The 18,074-nt window shown below is 37.9% G+C and overlaps 1 protein-coding gene across 1 annotated transcript in view; it reads left to right on the top strand.

The window, feature by feature from the left end:
* The window catches only part of CERS3 (ceramide synthase 3), a 104,346-nt gene that overhangs the window by 39,380 nt on the left and 46,892 nt on the right, over positions 1-18,074 (top strand). The window contains exons 5-9 of the mRNA XM_044762858.2: positions 3,839-3,896; positions 5,131-5,181; positions 9,125-9,217; positions 12,328-12,456; positions 16,186-16,292. Coding sequence (XP_044618793.1) covers positions 3,839-3,896; positions 5,131-5,181; positions 9,125-9,217; positions 12,328-12,456; positions 16,186-16,292 — 438 coding nt within the window. The remainder of the gene's footprint in view (positions 1-3,838; positions 3,897-5,130; positions 5,182-9,124; positions 9,218-12,327; positions 12,457-16,185; positions 16,293-18,074) is intronic.

Here is an 18,074-nt window from a genome sequence, read left to right as displayed (position 1 = left end):
CAACAGTAGGGCTGAACACAGCTGAGAGACTTTTTAGAGGAGATTAGACCTAAGCTGGACCTTGAGGATTGGGTTGGGATTTCCATGAGAAGAGAAAGCAGGATTTGAGGGCTGTATGTTTCAAGTAAGATAAAGGCACAAAGCAGAAAATTATACATTGTATTCAGGAAATAGGAAGGTGCCAACGTATAAAATTTAAGCTTTATCTTATTCTTTAGCAATATCACTAATTTCCTTGAAGTCAGATAACTGTTAAAAGTTATTATGGACTAAATAAATAGACAAAGCAAAATGTCAAATTATTTAATTGTATAGGGATTGCACTTTATTCCATCAACTATAGGATGTGCAACAGGAATCATGGCAGGAGATACCTAGTCCCAGGCATCTTGGAAATCTCAGGAAACTTATTTCCCAATGCCGAGCTTTACAAATTACTCTCCAACTGGCAGACACTCCTCTATAATATCAGGATGAATTAGCCTCTAATACCTTAAGTTCAGTGTGTTGTTTCCTTGCTTACTTTCATTAATGATGACCCCTAAGCCCTGTTGCACAGCCTTCAGGATTTCAATCCATAATGGATCCTTTATTCTCAAATCAATTTCCATATTAGCTGACCACTATTCTTTTAGAATAAGCATTTCCATCTAGCAATGAGAAGTTTATTATAAAAATACCTGGTAGTTGGGGCCGGCCCAGTGGCGTAGTGGTTAAATTCATGTGCTCTGCTTCAAAGGTTCAGATCCCAGGCACAGACCTATGCACTGCTCATCAAACCATGCTGTAGTGGTATCCCACGTACAAAATAGAGGAAGATTGCTACAGATGTTAGCTCAGCGACAATCTTCCTCAAGCAAAAAGAGGAAGATTGGCAACAGATGTTAGCTCAGAGCCAGTCTTCCTCACCAAAAATAAATAAATAAATAAAAATACCTGGTAGTTTCCAACTACCTGATGTATACAGGCAAGGGAGCTCCTCAGTGCTGGAGGGAGGAGTTCTCTTTCTACTGGGTGGACTGCCACCGTACCCTAGCTGGCTCTGGGCAGAGCCACAGCCTGCTCCAGTCAGCCACTCTCACTGTTGGGCCCCAAATCTGGCCCTGTCAGCTTCTCTCACCATTGGCCTGAGTTCACTCTGTCAAGTTCCTCCCTGACTTCACCATGCAGTCTTATCTTCTTTCACTTATTAGCATCTTAACCTAACACTTTCTGGATTTTTTCCCAAGAGTTTTTTTTTTCCCCACAATTTTGTTTGTCTCAGCCTTTCCTGGAGAAAAAGTAAGTTTGAGTACCTTAGATTCATTTGAAGCAAGTAAAATAGCGTCGACAAGTGCGTCACTATTCGTCTTGTTACTAGTGAAGGACAGCAGTACTTAACTTTTTGGTTTCAGGAACCCTTTGTTCTCTTAAAAGCTGTTCAAGACTGCAAAGAGAATTTGCTTGTGTGGATTAGACCTACCGATATTTACTGTATTAGAAATTAAAATTGAGACATTTATAAAACATAAAACTACACAAGCACACGATTCATCAGCTCTCAGAGCAATGATGCCATCACCTGTCATGTAGCCTCTGGAAATCTCCACTCTGTGCTTGTGAGGGAATAAGAGTGAAAATGGCAAATAACATTTCAGTAGTATTATGAAAATATCTTGATGTCAGGGCCCCTAGTGCATGCTTTGAGATGCCCTGGTGCAGTGTAATGACAACTGATAGGACTGGTCCAGAAAAATGTGAAACTTGGGTTTTACTCTTGCATCTGGTTGTTACTGTACAGCCTTGGATGAGTTGTACCATCTCTCTCAACCTTAGTGTCCTTTAGTAGTAGTCATCTTATCTACCATTTAGGGTTGTTGTGAGAGTCAAGCAACAATCCATAAAAAGGGGCTAATTATAGAACCTACTTCATGAGCTTGTTGGGAAGGTAAAATGTGCTCACATGTGTGTCCTTAGCACAGTGCCCAGCACAGAGTCAAGAGGTCAGTAAATGTTTGAGAAACAAATAATATAAGATGTGCCCTAGACATATGGCTTCCTTTGTGGCTGGCAGGTCTTATCATGTCCTCTGTTTTGTGCTTCCTGTTTGGCCAAGATTATCCAGGGAGCCAAGGAAATGCTCTCTACATCTAAGAGTGGGCCTTCACTGGACCAGCCGTAAATAAAACAAGTTCAGACTGGTCTCAACTGGATCATTTGGTAAAATGCCTTTTGGGTATTTTTTTGGTTCAACTTTCTGTGTAATTGAACCCTGCTTTTTTCTCCATCAAAACGAGCCACAAAGAACACCTGTCATCTAGCTTAGAGGCAGTGACAACGTTCAGGAAATTCTGCTGGATTCAGAGTCCAAAGACCTGCGCTTCCACTTCAGCTGTGTTACTGCTCAGCTGTGTGAGCTGAGGAAATGGCCTAGCCCTTATGAGCCTGATTTTTCATCTACTAAATGGATATATGCCTATATTCCTCCTTCTCACTTATCTGTGTCTGTTGGGAAAAGCACTATCAGGCATTATACAAATGTAAGGAACAATTATTATTTTTAATATTATTGTTACTTCAGCACTCAGGTAAAATGGCAGTAATTTTTTAAAAACTTTTATTTTGCAAAGTTATAAACATATGCAAAAGTAGGAATACTAGTCAAAGAGAACTGTGTATATGTGATGTATCAGTCACCAACTTTACTAACTCGATGCAATCCTGTGTCATCTGTGCTTCTGCCTGCTTCTTTCCTCCACCACAGATTTTTTTGTGTGGATTTTTTTTCTCTCCGTTTTGTTGAGATATGATTGACATACAGCACTGTATAAGTTTAACGTGTATAGCACAATGACTTGACGTACATATATTGTGAAATGATTACCACAATAGGTTTAGTTAACGTCCATCAACTCATATAGATATAAAAAGGAAAAAGAAAAAAAAATGTTTTTTTCTTTGTGGTGAGAACTTTTACTCTCTTAGCAACTTTCAAATATGCCGTATAGCAATGTTAACTATAGTCACCATACCGCACATCCCCAGTGCTTATTTACCTTATAATTGGAAGTTTGTACCTTTTGACAACCTTTGCCCGATTATTATTGAAGATTACTTTTGAAGAAAATATCAGACATTCTATGATTTCATTTGTATTTTCATATGTATCTCTAGGAGATAAGGACTCTGTTTTAAACATCAGTGCAATACCAGTATCATAACTAAAAAAATTTCTTTAATAACAGCAAATATTCAGTGTTCAAATTTCCTTGATTATCTCATAATTTTCTTTACAGTTTATTTATTTGAATCAGGATCTAAATAAGACCCAAGGATTACATTGGGTGGTGTGTCTTTTAAGTCTCTTTATCTGTAGGTCCTTCTCCATATACGAGAAAAATGTTTTCTTTCAAAATCTGCTTTTCAGAAACAAGACTAAAGTCTGGCCACATAGAAACTTTTTCACTGGGAATTAAATGGGGATAAAATAAATGATTAGATAATACTAATATCAAACCATTGTTTATTGTGTGTCGGGAACTGGACTAGGCATAATAATAGTAGCTACCATTTATCGTTGCTTACTTCATGGTAGGCACTATGATCAATACTTTCCGCAAATTATCTTCAATTCTTTTTACATTTTGAGGTAAGTTTTGTTATTTCCATTTTACAGATGAAGAAGTGAAGTTTCCCTGAGGTTACCTAAATTTGTAGCCATCTAACAAGGGGCAGAGTTAGGATATGAACTCAGATTTGTCTGACTCCAGAATGTGCATTCTTTCCAAACTCTGTCATACCAAATGTTTTTCTCCTCAGATATCAATCACCTTTACAAGACTTTTCTTTCTTTTGGCAGCTGGCGATTTGCATTTTACTTAATGCTTACTGTTGCTGGAATTGTATTTCTTTATGATGTAAGTTGTCTTTTTTATATCTTTGATTGGAATTTGTCATTAATTTTTAAAATTCTTGCTTGTGAATTTCTTAGGATATAACACTTTCAATAAAATAACCAGCTTTTAAACCTTTAATCACTCTAATGCCTAGAGAAGTGGCAACTCCTCAGTCTTTCAAAGCCTTCATTAAGCTGTGCATTTACAAAGTTAATTTTTAAATCTAAATCTTTCCCTGTTTCCACTCATGCAACCTGTGCACCAACTAAACTGGACTTCTGACAATCTGCTGGACATACCCAGTACACCCTCACTTCTGGATTTTAGCACATTTTATCGCGTCTGCTAGAAATGTCTTGTCCTTCCCAGCTTTATCTCTACTGTCCAATTCCTTCCAGTCCCATAGCAAATGTCACCTCTTCTGTGAAGACTTTCACTACTCACCCATCAGAAATCAAATCTCTCCTTACTATATTACCTTGGTATTGTTTGTATAAAAAATTATTAAATGATTACCTCATTAAGTGATATATAAACTTAGTAAATTTTTCACAGAAAGAAAGTTCACCAACTTTTAGAGATTTCTTTCGAGATCCTTTCAAGAGTCCTCTTAAGATATTTTATTGCTACAGATATCTCAAGATATTTTTATTGCTGGGCCAGGCCGGTGGCACAGCAGTTAAGTTTGCACGTTCCGCTTCTCGGCGGCCCGGGGTTCGCCGGTTCGGATCCTGGGTGCGGACATGGCACAGCTTGGGAAAAGCCATGCTGTGGTAGGTGTCCCACATATAAAGTAGAGGAAGATGGGCATGGATGTTAGCTCAGGGCTAGCCTTCCTCAGCAAAAAGAGGAGGATTGGCAGTAGTTAGCTCAGGGCTAATCTTCCTCAAAATATATATATATATATATTTATTTATTTTTATTGCTGCAGAAGCAGTAATCTCATTGGTTCAGAAATAATTTCATTAGAAGATTCAGTTGTTAAAAGTAATTTTCTCTGTGAAGTAGCATTGTTTTTGGTCCCAGCTTCACTAGAAGTTATGAATGTCACACGGATGTTGTATAGGAATGTGTATAAATACCTACAGAAGGAGAGACGTGCACCAGAAGCAACAGGAATATGATGAAAGTGTGTCTGTGTCTTACTGTGCATCTTTGCGCCTATCAATGACATTGGGAAAAGCTTAGATTTTCTGCTAAAATCAGCCTTTGACTCTAACCAACTTATTTTTTCTCTTGTTTCCTTGTTTTTCAGAAGCCTTGGACATATGACCTACGGGAAGTTTGGAATGGCTATCCCACACAGGTGAGTCCCTCTTGATAGAGTCCCTTCCTTACTGCAGCATTCAGGCCCCGCGAGTTACCCGCTGGGTGGGGTCTTAGTGCCCTCTTCCTACTCTCTGTTCACTTCTGTGCAGTCCTCTGGCTCATTCTCTATTGGAGCTTACTCATCCTTCTTCCTTAGTTATCCGTCACTTGTCTTATTGTTTTAGTTTCTTTACAGTTAATGTAATTTCGTCTTTGAGTTTAAATCTACTATCTTACTATTTATTTTTTATTTGTATTACCTGAGGCATTTCCTTTTTTTGTACTCTCTTCTTACTTTTTTATGGGACAGTCAAGTCCCATAAGTGCTTTATTAAGAAAATTATTATTCCATTTCTTCCCTATATTAGCTTTTCGGTTATGCATGTTTGTATTCTTTTAGTAATTATCCAAGAGATTACCATATGCATTCTTGAATTATTAGAATCTAATACAAATTAGTGCTCTTACCACTTTCCAGCCACTGAAAAATCAGGAGGAGACTCGTCCTTTAAATATGTAAAACCATACAAGTCATTACTATTACTATTTTGTAAATTAAATTGCCCTTTCTATGCTATTGCTTATATGCTACATTTCTAGTCTTCCATCTGGGATTATTATCCTTCTGGCTGAAGAAGTCCCTTTGTTTTGCTTGTCTGAAATGTTATGATTTTGCCTTCATTTTTAAAAGGATATTTTTGCTGGGTGTAGAATTCTAGGGTAGCACTTTTTTCTTGAGCACATTAAAGATGTCATTCCATTGTCTTCTGGATCCCATCATTTTCTTTATGAATTCAGTTGTCTGTTTAATTTTTGCTTCTTTGAACAGAATATCTTTTTTTCTCTGACTGATTTTAATATTTTGTCTTTGTCTTTTAGCAGTTTTATTGTGATATGCATAAATGTGATTCTCTTTGAGTTTATCCTTAGTGTCCAGAACACTTGTTGAATCTATGGCTTGATGTCTTCAGTCAGTTTTGGAAAATTCTTAGTCATTCCTTCTGTTCCTTTCTCTCTGTCCTCTCTTGATTCCAGTTACATATGTGCTAATATGCTAGACTTTTTACATTAAGTTCCACAGGTCTCTTAGGCTTTTTCCATCCTATTGTGCTTTAGTCTATTGGGAGACAGTTCTCCACAGGTCTCTTGCATTTCTGCATGTCATATGAAGTGAAGCACTGACTGCCTTTTGTTCTGTATTATCTTTTCAAAGATGTTTGTATAGCAAACAACCTTTGAAGATAGAGATGATGTCTCCTTATGGAGCAAAGGGTAGGCATGTTACTGTCCATTATGAAAGATTCATGTTCCCTAGCTTGAGGTTCTTCTCTTACAACACCACCCACTGCATGTGCAGATGTCATCTGACCCTCTTTACTTAGCCCTCAGAGAATTGGTGATGGGAGAACTGGCCCAAATAATGATACTCTGGCAACTGCTATTACTGTGAGTAATAAACTATCCTTTGTCTCTGACCTAGGAGTCTCATATCTTCTACCAGCACCCATGAAACTGTGGCAAGCTAACCTGCAAGTAGTGTAAAATCTCTGACCTTCACAGTTCTGGACATTTTCCACTTTCATGTCCTCCAGTTCATGAGTGCTTTTTTCAGCAGTCTCTTCTGCTGTTAAATACATCTTTTCAGTTCACAATTTTAGTCATTGTATTTTTCAGTTCTCAAATTTTCATTTAATTATTCTTTTACTGGATCCAGTTCTTTAGTGAAAATTTTTACCTTTTAACCAAATATTTAAAGTTATTTTAAAGCCCAAATCTGATAAATACAGTATCTTGATTGCCTGTGGGGTCTGTTCTCTTTTTTGTTCCTGTCTCCTTATGCTTGATAACTTTTGATTGAATGACAGACATTGTATATAAAAAATTATAGATGCTCAAGATGATATTACCTTCCTTCTGAGAGGATTTACTTTCACTTCTGTTAGGCAGTTAGAGTAGAGACAGATCACCTTCGTTTTATCTGTGATTGAACTGATTCAATGTGGACTCCAGTCTTTGTGAGGGCAGATACATTTACAACTTACCCATATTCCTAGTGTGTCCTCCTACAGTGCTTTTTTTCTTTCTTTCTTTTCAGGGAAGGATTCACCCTGAGCTAACATCTGTTGCCAATTTCCCACTTTTTTCTTTTCCCCAAAGCTCCAGTGCGTGGTTGTATATCCTAGTTGTAAGTCCTTCTAGTTCTTCTATGTGAACTTCTGCCACAGCATGGCAACTGACAGATGGGTGGTGTGGTTCTGCAACTGGGAAGTGAACCCAGACTGCTGAAGTGTTGAGAGGACCAAACTTTAGCCACTAGACCAACAAGCCTGGCTCATCCTACAGTGCTTTTAAATAAAAGATCACAGTGTTTACCAGGACCCTGAACACCAATTTGCTGAATAGCACTATAAGATGCCAAAAGTCCTACTTAACTTCATCTGCTTCTTAGTCTCTGGGCTCCATTCTGTCTATAAATTGGCAAATTCAGACTTTATGCTATACACACAGATGTGGTTTTGTTTGAATTTATCCTGCTTAGGATTGTAGTACTTCTTGAATTAAGGATTCACTTGAAATAAAAGATTCACTTAATGCATTTTTCTTCTCCTTGAAATCTTGGCTCCACAGGTACTAGACCCCTTGATTGCTCTCTGACACCTTCCAACAGATGTTCTTTCTGTATTTTATCCAATTTTTTTAGTTGGTCTCACTAGGAGGGTTAGTCTCATGCAGGCTTATTTGTCATAGAAAAAAGCAGGAACTCTGTCTCATTCTTTTATGGCCTTGTTGAGGAGGATGAATTGACCAGAAAATTATTCCTTTTGTTGTGTTAGCTTTAGTATTAAAGAATCAAATAAGGTTAGACCATAAGGTACTTAGGCATTATCTAAGCTAAACCCTAATCTTATCATCTTCTATCTCCAACTTACTCTTAACTATTGGTGTGTAACAAACTATCCCCAAAACTTAGTGCATTAAAATAACAACCATTTATATGCTCATGATTCAGGTTAGCAATTTGGGCTAGGCTCAGCTGAGCAGTTCTTTTGCTCTGTGGTATTACCTGAGTTCATTAATACAGTTCCAGTCAGTTGATAGGCTGGCTAGGAGATGGCTCATGTCCCTGGTACCCTCATTTATATTTTTGGCAGTAGGCAACTTAATTCTCTACTTTGTGGCCTCCAGCAGGTTAGCCCAGGTTTCTTACATGGTGCTTATGAAGTCTCTGCTTGCATCATACTTTCTTGTGTCCCCTTGACCAAAGCCCAAGATCAAGTTCATGATCATGTGGGAGGGGACTGTTCCAGGGCATGAATATCAGAAGGTGAGATTTGTTGGAGACATTAATGTTACAGTCCATCACACCAAGAAATATAATCTCTCAACTTAGCTAAAATAAGCACCCCCACCCAACAATCAAATTATTAAGGAAAATTCTAGATGTAGAAATTTTATTCTTTTTCTCAGAAGACCTTTTTAGAGTACTTAAATAATTGTGTATGTTGTCCCATTTGAGAATGGGCCAATTCTGATCACCATCCTGTCACCAGAAGAGAGGATAGGAAATCAGATTTTGAGTAGTATTTAAGAAACATAAAACAAGGTAAATTGTGGGACCAGCAGAACAGACTTGCCATTGTTGTTAAGCAAATATTTTTAATTGTTTTTTTAATTTAACTCTTAATAAACTAAAATAAGGCAGTTACATCTGTTGTTTTAACTTTAAAAAAATTAACTTGATTTTGAAATTCTTGTCTACTCTTTTAGAATTAAAATGCCTTGGAAATATTATCTCCAACTCCTTCTTGGAGGCTGAAATGTAAACCATCATTATTTTGGGAAATTTTGTGGAATATAAATAGATATAAGTGGTTTTAATGCCTTAAAATGAGTCATTTATATGGCGACATTAAAGTAGTGTGTACTCTCCTTTTCCTTAGCCCTTGCTGCCATCCCAGTACTGGTACTACATTGTGGAGATGAGTTTTTATTGGTCTCTCATATTTAGGCTTGGCTTTGATGTCAAGAGGAAGGTAAGTGTCTTACTTACAAAGGTACTTTATCCATTTTTTTGAAAATTTTCATCCCCTTGCCCAAAATGCTAATCTTTAAATTGTGTTTTTATGTGTTTTTAGTTTCAGTTTATAGCTTTTAATAGCACATAGAATAGTGAAAATTATACTCATGGCTTGGTGCCTTGGTAAGTATTTGTAATGAAACATTATAGACACTTTAACCTTGAAGCTCCATTCTTGTTCCATAAGAAAAGAACTCTCCTTTATGTTTTCTGTTTCTCTCTTTTGGTTTGGGAATTTAATGTTCTTCAGTGCAAAGCAGAAAAGTGCTAGTAGTTTTAATTCTGCAGCCACATCTTTTAGTTGATTACAAACCACTTTATATAATTCTTTTGATGTATTCAAAGACTTTGAAAACATTTTTTCGTTAATTCATCCAAGATCCTTGTGAGAAAACTTTGCTTCAGGCATTATTAGCTTGCTTTGTTTTCAGGGAAACTGAGTCACAGGCGTGCTGAATGCATCCTCTGAGGTCACAAAGTGAGACATTTTAGGAGCTGTTTGGTTATTACTGATTCCTGTTTGCTGGTACAGAAAACCATAGTAGATTATTCTCAATGCAGTCACAAGATTTCATCATATACCTTGGCAACACAGATCAAAAGATGAATACTCTTGACATATACTTCATGTGCTACCCTCTATGTGAAAGCAAAATTTGTATGATAAATAAAATTAAGTTGAATTCAATATTAAGGAGATAAAACTAAGTTGGGTTAACTAAATGATGTTTGTGTGAGTGTTGGTGTACATTATCCATCACTAAGGGGCCCAGTCAACTGCAGTCAACAGGAGATCTTAAAAGAAAACTTATAGAATGTAAGTATAAGAATATACTCTGAAAAAATCTGGTAGAAATGATCTCCTTTTCCGTAAAATTCAGTAATAACTATAGATAAACTGTTATTTAGTTTAGGCTAAGAATACATTGAAATTTAATTGGTTGAGTCATTTTCTCAGGGCGTAAAATTGCAAATAATCATTTTTTTAGAAGGTCTTCGTAGATATATTTAGGTAGGTTGATCCTGTAATGATCCTGTCTTTCTCCCACCTTTGATTTTTCAGTAGTTAATTTCTTTTCATTATTTGCAGGTGCATTGAGCACCTTTTCAAAAATTAAATGTAGATACAGGTCATTTGTTTATAAATACATCTCTTCAGAGACATAAAACTACTGGGAGGTGGATAAAGCACAGCCTGTGGAATCGGATGGCCTGGGTTTGGATCCCTGGCCTCACCTCTCACTAATATCTTGAACTAGTTGGTTAAACCCCCTAAACTTAATTTCCTCATCTATAGAGTGGAGCCAAATATAGTTCCTATTTCCTCTAGTTGGTGTGAGGATTAAGCAAGTTAATCCATACAAAGCACTTCCTAGTATACAGTAAGTGTTCAATAAATTAGGCTATTATTATTATCATATTTACTGTGTTACTTTGGCCACAAGGAAACTGACATCTTTAAGTTTTTAAAAACATCTCTATTGAGATATTCACATACCACACAATTCGTCCATCTAAAGTGCAGAATTCAGTGGTTTTGAGTATGTTCTTGGAGCTCTGCAATCATCACCACAGTCAATTTTAGAACATTTTCGTCACCCCTAAAGAAATCCTGTATTTTTTAGTGGTCACTCCTCATTTCTCCTCACCTCTCCAGCCCTAGGCAACTGCTCATCTACTTTCTGTCTCTAAGGATTTGCCTCTTCTGGTAGTTTCACAGAAACAGAATCATATAGTGTGTGTTTTTTGTGTGTCTGTCTTCTTTCACTTAGCATAATGTTTTCAAGGTTGAATGGGATATGCTGAAACATGTCTCAGTACTTCATTCCTTTTTATTGCTGAATAATAGTCCATTGTATGAGAATACTATGTTTTGTTTATCCATTTATCACTTGACATTCGAGTTGTTTTCCTTTTTGGATATTATGAATAATGCTGCTATGAACATTGAAATACAAGTTTTTGCATGGACATATGTTTTCATTTCTCTTCAGTGTCTACCTAAGAGCGAAATTGCTAGGCCCTATGGTAATTCTGTTTAATTTTTGGGGGAACTGCCAAACTATTTAGCAAAGCAGCTGCACCATTTTACATTCCTACTAGCAATGTGTAAGGATTCCAATTTCTCCACGTTGTTACCAACACTTATTATTGTTCATCTTTTTCATTATAACTATCCTAGTGGGTGTGAAGTGGCATCTCATTGTGGTTTTGATTCCCATTTTCCTGATGGCTGATGAGGTTGAGCATCTCTTCATGGGCTTATTGGCTGTTTGTATATTTTCTTTGCAGAAAACTTTCAAGTTCTTATGCTCAATTGATGTAGCTTTCCTTAGTCTGGATTTACTAATATAGTTACTCCACTTTCATTTGTTACTTAATTCACGTGCAGTAACTCTTATTTTAATGGTTGTGCAGTTTTTCTTTTGTTTTATTTTGTTTTTAAGATTTTATTTTTCCTTTTTCTCCCCAACGCCCCCTGGTACATTGTTGCATATATTTTTAGTTGTGGATCCTTCTAGTTGTGGCATGTGGGACGCCACCTCTGCATGGCTTGATGAGTAATGCCATGTCCATGCCCAGGATCCGAACTGGCGAAACCCTGGGCTGCCGTAGTGTAGCCCAAAAACTTAACCACTCGGCAACAGGGCCGGCCTGATTGTGCAGTTTATTACATCATATGTCTGTCTTTTTCCCTTTTTGGAATTAGCCAGGGAATAAACACTGTGAATGTGCACAGGACTATGCTTACATGTGTATGTATATTAAGTGTGTGTGTGTTCATAGATCCAGTGTGGGGGCGTGGGGAGAGCAGCAGATGTTAGGACTTAAATGACAACTTCTCAATGCTGTTTTAAAGTTAACTGACTTATCAGTGAGGATAATACTTGTCTTATTTCCCTCATCAGGATTGTGTTTAAGAATTAAAGTGAAAGTATTTTACAAATTTCAAAACATGCAGATGTACGTTATTGGATTTTTAAAATATTATTATTACTAGCTCTTCCAGTGATTAGGAAATAACTGTATTTGCTTAATGGTTTCCATTTTCCCCTTATTATGTAGGATTTTCTAGCTCATGTCGTCCACCACCTGGCTACTATTATTTTGTTCACCTTCTCTTGGTGTGCTAATTATCTTCGCATTGGGACCCTCTCGTTGATGTTGCACGATGTGGCTGACATTTGGCTGGAGGTAAATGTTTGCCATTAAAAAACTAATAAGAATACCACATCCTGGGTTTCTGTGACTCCCCACAGGAAGAATTGTCTGTGAGTGATTTAGCAGGGCTCTTCGTCCTGAAACACCCAAAGTCCACGGATGACTCTGGGTCCCGAGATCCTTCAACCTCAAAAAAATGAAGCCTTTTAGTTTTTAGTTTCCAACCTTTCTCCATGGCACTTGAGAGAGGTTGATTTGTGGGATTCTACTTATTAAAGTTGCGTGCAGATACTAGCTCAATAAGTAAGCTGAGATATTTGAAGGAGGAATAAACTCTAATCTTTTAAAAGGAAAACTGGGATTTATGGCATTATGGATTCTTAATGTTAGATGGCACCATATATGCACTTAAGCCAAAGCTGAATTCCCACTGAATGCTTGCACTGCCCAGCACTGATCCTCCTCCAGCTTTAAGGAATGAGAGCTGATGTTGATTTAAATGACATTTATTTTCTAAGGAAAGAATGTTTTGGAGCAGGAGACACTAAAACAAGAGTCTTCCTAGTCCAATACCACACAAAATATAAGAAACAAAGGGGGCCAGCCCAGGGGCGTAGCAGTTGAGTTTGCACACTCCACTTCAGCAGTCCGGGCTTTGCCAATTCAGATCCTGGGCGTGGACCAATATGCCACTTATCAAGCCATGCTGTGGCAGGCGTCCCACACATAAAGTAGAGGAAGATGGGCACAGATGTTAGCTCAGGGCCAGTCTTCTTCAGCAAAAAAGAGGAAGATTGGCAGCTGACGTTAGCTCAGGGCTAATCTTCCTCAAAAAAAAAAAATATATATATATATATATGAGACATTTTTTATATATATGTATTTATTTATTATTTTATTTAGTATATATAAATAAGTATATATACATAAGAAATAAAGCAAAATGAGGATTGTTTTCTTTACATGTTTCTGTTACGTATTTGTTCCTCTTTACCCTGAGGCAGTGGTCCAATGGTCCCCTTAACTGCCAGCTCTCCTGCTGTACTTAGAACCACCTTTCCTAGAGTTCAGATTTAACTTTACTCATTTATAATGAAGCAGGGAAAATGATGCTAACCCATTTTATATATGAAGAGCTAATAATTGAGTATGGGTTGATATGAAGAAGTTAAATTAAATTTAGTAGGATCTTGTTCTTCTAGAGCAGAGTTCAGCAGACTTTTAACGGGCCAGATAGTAAATCTAGCTTTGTGGGCCAGATAGGATCCCTTGTCACATAGTCTTTTTCTGTTATTTTTTTCTTTTCCCTTTAAAAAATGCGAAAACCATTTTTAACTCAAGAGCTGACCAGCTTTACCCCATAGGCTGGACTCTAATTAGCCAAACACTGTTCTAGATGTAACCAGAAGTCATTTGAAGCCATTGCAAAGAAAATGGCTACTGTTAAAATATTAGCTGTGTACAGAATTTTGTTTCTTGTATGTAATTGTAATTAGACATGTAAATCCCACTCTAAAGGTCAAGATTATTGTATGTGCTTCGGGCAGCAAATGGCTTAGCAAAAGAATGATTGTGCCAGTTTTTCCATGTGTTACTCTCTGAATATAGCCAGCTCTGTTATAATGACCTCTTTCTCTGATTGTATCTCAGTAAGCCTGCCTGATAATTAAGACCTCACTGGCCGTGACTTAAGGATTTTATGCTACTCTCTTGCTTCTAAACCCTCCAGTTCAATGACCTTTGGTGTGTGTTCACTGTAAAATCAGCTTCACTGTGTTGTTTGATTTTGGGACTGGGAGTAAGCACAATGACTTGTCCCTGCCTGCCCTCTCCTACCGTGTCATTGACACAACATAACTCCCTAGGTGACTTGGGCAAATCACTTAATGCTTTGCTTTCTATCCTCAGCTGTAACATGAGAAGTCATATCTACCTCTTAGGTATATTGTAAAGTTTAGCTCATTACTGTTTGAAAATGTTCCGAGGTCCTTAGGTAAAAAACAGAAGAAAAATGAAATGTTAAACTCAGAGATCCCTTCATGGATAAACTATGAGAACAGCTTCATGTTGTTAATGATCATGAATCATTCTTGATTCACAAGTCATGATCTAATTTGAGTTTCAATGAGCAAGCCCAGTTTCTTCTATCAGCTGGTGGTAGAGAAAACATTAAGTAGTGGCATGGGGCCTATTTTTTATATTCTCCAGGGGTGCCTATTCCACAGCTTCCTCGAGTGGTTTGTTTTAGTGTTTGTCCTCTCTGTCAAGTTCTAATTGAACCCAGACATGGTACAACTTTTGCCCCTTTTTAGACCTTCCTAATGGTGGAGCCTATTAATCTTTCATATTCCTCAAGATGGTTGGTGGGTCATTTATTAGCTCGCTCTCTGCAAGGAAAAACAGCCTGAACAGCTACAATTCTTATTCATAAGCAACCTTTTGCCTTCTTCATGCATCTTCCTGATCTTCTCTAGTTTTCCACATGTTCAAGATTGGATCCACAACCCAACACTTTCAGAATATCCTGACTGATGCTAAACAAAGGAGAGGGGTTACTGTCTGATGTCCATCTTTGCACAGTCCAGAATAGGCTGTGTCTGTATTTGCTCAAAGGAGTGCTACTTTGCCCTCCCAAGTGGGCTGTCTTCAGGTCTGTGCACATCTCCAGCTACCCAACTTGGCCTAGCCTGTGACCCTTCAAATGGCTCCCCACTCCATTCCAGGCACTCTGAACTTCTGATCTCTCTCCCCATACCCATCTCCCACCCACCTGGCGTCCTAGCCTTCTATCTCAGCAATTGAGGCTATTCCTTCTTGGTCCTTCTGCTAACCCCAAAGTCCGAAATATTCTTACCCTGTGTAAGTATGGGAAAGTATGGAAAATGCAATATACACTCTTCCTAAAATGTAAATATGCTGCCTCTCTTGTTGTAGAGGGGCCTTGAGCTTCTGGAGCGATTTCAGTTCTGAAACAGCCCAGGCCTAAGTCACGTTCCCTAGTGGGATGATCTGCACTCAACAACTCCTACTCCCCTCTCATCCCCAACTCCAGACGCTTTTCCATTCAGCCTTGGGCTCCACTGCATAATGCGAGAGAGAATCCTCATCAATTAACCTTCTAATACCACATTAAACAACCCTTTCTGTAATTCTTTTTATTCAACACAGATAACATAAGCAGAATGGACTAACATAAAGTAAGCAGGGAAAATCAAAAAGTAGTGCTTGAAATTTTATTTCAACCAGGACAGGGCACCAAGAGTTGCCTCCTAACTCTACCTCTTCTATCATCCGCCTTAAAGTAGCCTCCTTGATTGCAATGTCCCCAGCCCAGCCCAGGACTTCACTCATATCCCAACCTTTCTTCAATGGAGCTTTCTTCACAGTTAAATGGAGAAATTAAATAAATTCCCAAATAAAATGCATGCTAAAATTAATTATGTTAATTGTAGTGCTTGTGAAAGACAGGAGTGGTATTACAGTCATTTTAACCTATCCTTTTTTTAACATTATATTATGGAAAATTTCAAACATTTGACAAAATAAAGAGAAGAGTATAATGGACCCAGTGGATCCATCATCCATCTTTAACAGTTACCAATATGGTAAATCTTTTTTCATCTATTTCCCCATCTGCACCCCACCCCCCACCTAGATTGTTTTGAAGCAAATCCCAGACATCATTTCATTTATAAATATTTAACTTAAAATTTTTATGCTAATATCACTTTATCTGAATGCAATTTCTTTCTTTGTTTTTAGTCCGCTAAGATGTTCTCTTATGCAAGATGGAGGCAAACCTGCAACATCCTGTTTTTCATCTTCGCTGCTGTATTTTTAATCACCCGCCTCATTATTTTTCCCTTCTGGTGAGTAGACAAGATGCTGTGCCATGCCTTTGGTCACTGTGCTGAGGTGGCCCTGGCACGTTGTCAAAGTCAGAGCATTGCCTTTTCTTTCTTACATTGATCTCTAGTTATATGTGCCAAGTTCAGTTGGAGAAAAGAATATGAACTACTAATTTTTATAAATAATTAAAACAACACCTTCCAATGTGGAAAACGCTTATTACAAAGGGAGATGGAAAATGTGTAACCCAACGGGTAAGAAGCAACTCTTATTCTATGTCTTGTCTCATGAATAAGCATCTTTCTTTGTGATTAGCAGCTTTTGTAGTTATTCAGTGAAATGTCACTGGACAATTATCAGCTCTTTAAAAGAAAGGTGTGTCCCATGTTAAAATTACAGTAATTATAACCACCATTAATTGAATGCCAGACACTGGTTTAGGCCCTTTATATATCTTGGCACTAATCTACACAACAAATCGTAAAGATAGGTATCATCACTCCCACTTCACAGACGAGGAAACTGATGCACATTTCATTCTCTTTGATCACTGGTCCTACCAATGGTTTGGAGATCCTTTTAATATTGATTGGCTCTTTTTCAGTCTATTGATTTTGTTTAGCCAAGGGCTGGCAATGAAGAAGCTATATTGTGTCTCCCCTGACAGTCACTCCTTTGGCAAGCATAATTTTCCATGTGTTGACTGACAGAAACCAGAGGGAAAATGTGAGGAAGACTTTGATGTTTTGGAAGGAACAGCTTATAACCAACCATAGTTTGGGGCCAGTCTAGGAGTTTCAGATCCTCTCAAGAGAAAAAGTAGAGCTATTAAAGATTCTAGGTTCCAGGGGAAAGAGATGGAGAACCAGGTTCCAGGCCTGATTCTTGGTGAATAGACAGTACCCTTGACCAGCACCCAGAGAAGTCTGGTCTGATAGGTCCAAGGATGCTGCCCTACCTGTGGAAACCAGCTGCATTCCTTAAACAAGAACTGAGTGTCTTGATTAGATATTTTCTGGAGAGGAGCTGCAGAGTGCAGTGGCTAAGTGCATGGATGGAAGCAGTCCTGGGCTCAAATCCTGGCTCCCAATTACTACCTGTGTGATCTTGGACAGGTTAGATCATTTCTCTGTGCCTCAGTTTTCTCACCTGTAAAGTGGAAATAAGGGTTGTCAGGAGGCATACAGAAGTAATACCTATAAAATAGCTTAGAACAGTTTCTGGCGCATAGTAAGAATTCAGTAAATGCCAGCTATTATTACTAAAATTATTGAATTTCTCAGAAATTGGAGTTCAATCTGGAATCAAATCTGAGATGCATGTTTAGCATACTCTTCTTGGTTGATGAGCGACATTACCATGACTTTTGCTTTGGCTGAGCAAATGTGTTTGTGAAATTAGAATGCTGTGTGACAACAATTATTGATAGGATAAGTGTTGACTTGCAGATAACACTTGAATTGTGGCTTTTCAGTGTGACTTTCATGGCCCTGTAACCTGAGCATTTGTCCATCGACACTGCTCACTGTGTTCCGTGGATGCTATGTGTTCCAGTTATGTGTAGCTGCATACTGCGCCTTCTGAAATCTTAGTGGCTTGAGACAGCGGTGAGCAAACTTTTTCTGTAAAGTGCCACAGAATAACTATTTTAGGCTTCGAGGGCCACATATGGTCTTTGCTGCATATTTTTCTTTGTTTTGTTTATTCTTCAACCATTTAAAAATGTACCAAAACCAGCTTAACTCACAGGCTGTAGTAAAATTGGTTGCAGGCTAGATTTTACCACCAGGCCATAGTTTACG

Source organism: Equus asinus, chromosome 2 (genome assembly GCF_041296235.1).
Source record: "Equus asinus isolate D_3611 breed Donkey chromosome 2, EquAss-T2T_v2, whole genome shotgun sequence".
In the NCBI taxonomy this organism is placed as follows: Eukaryota; Metazoa; Chordata; class Mammalia; order Perissodactyla; family Equidae; genus Equus; species Equus asinus.
Note: the sequence above shows the minus strand (reverse complement) of the source record. Positions and strands in the feature narration are given on the sequence as shown.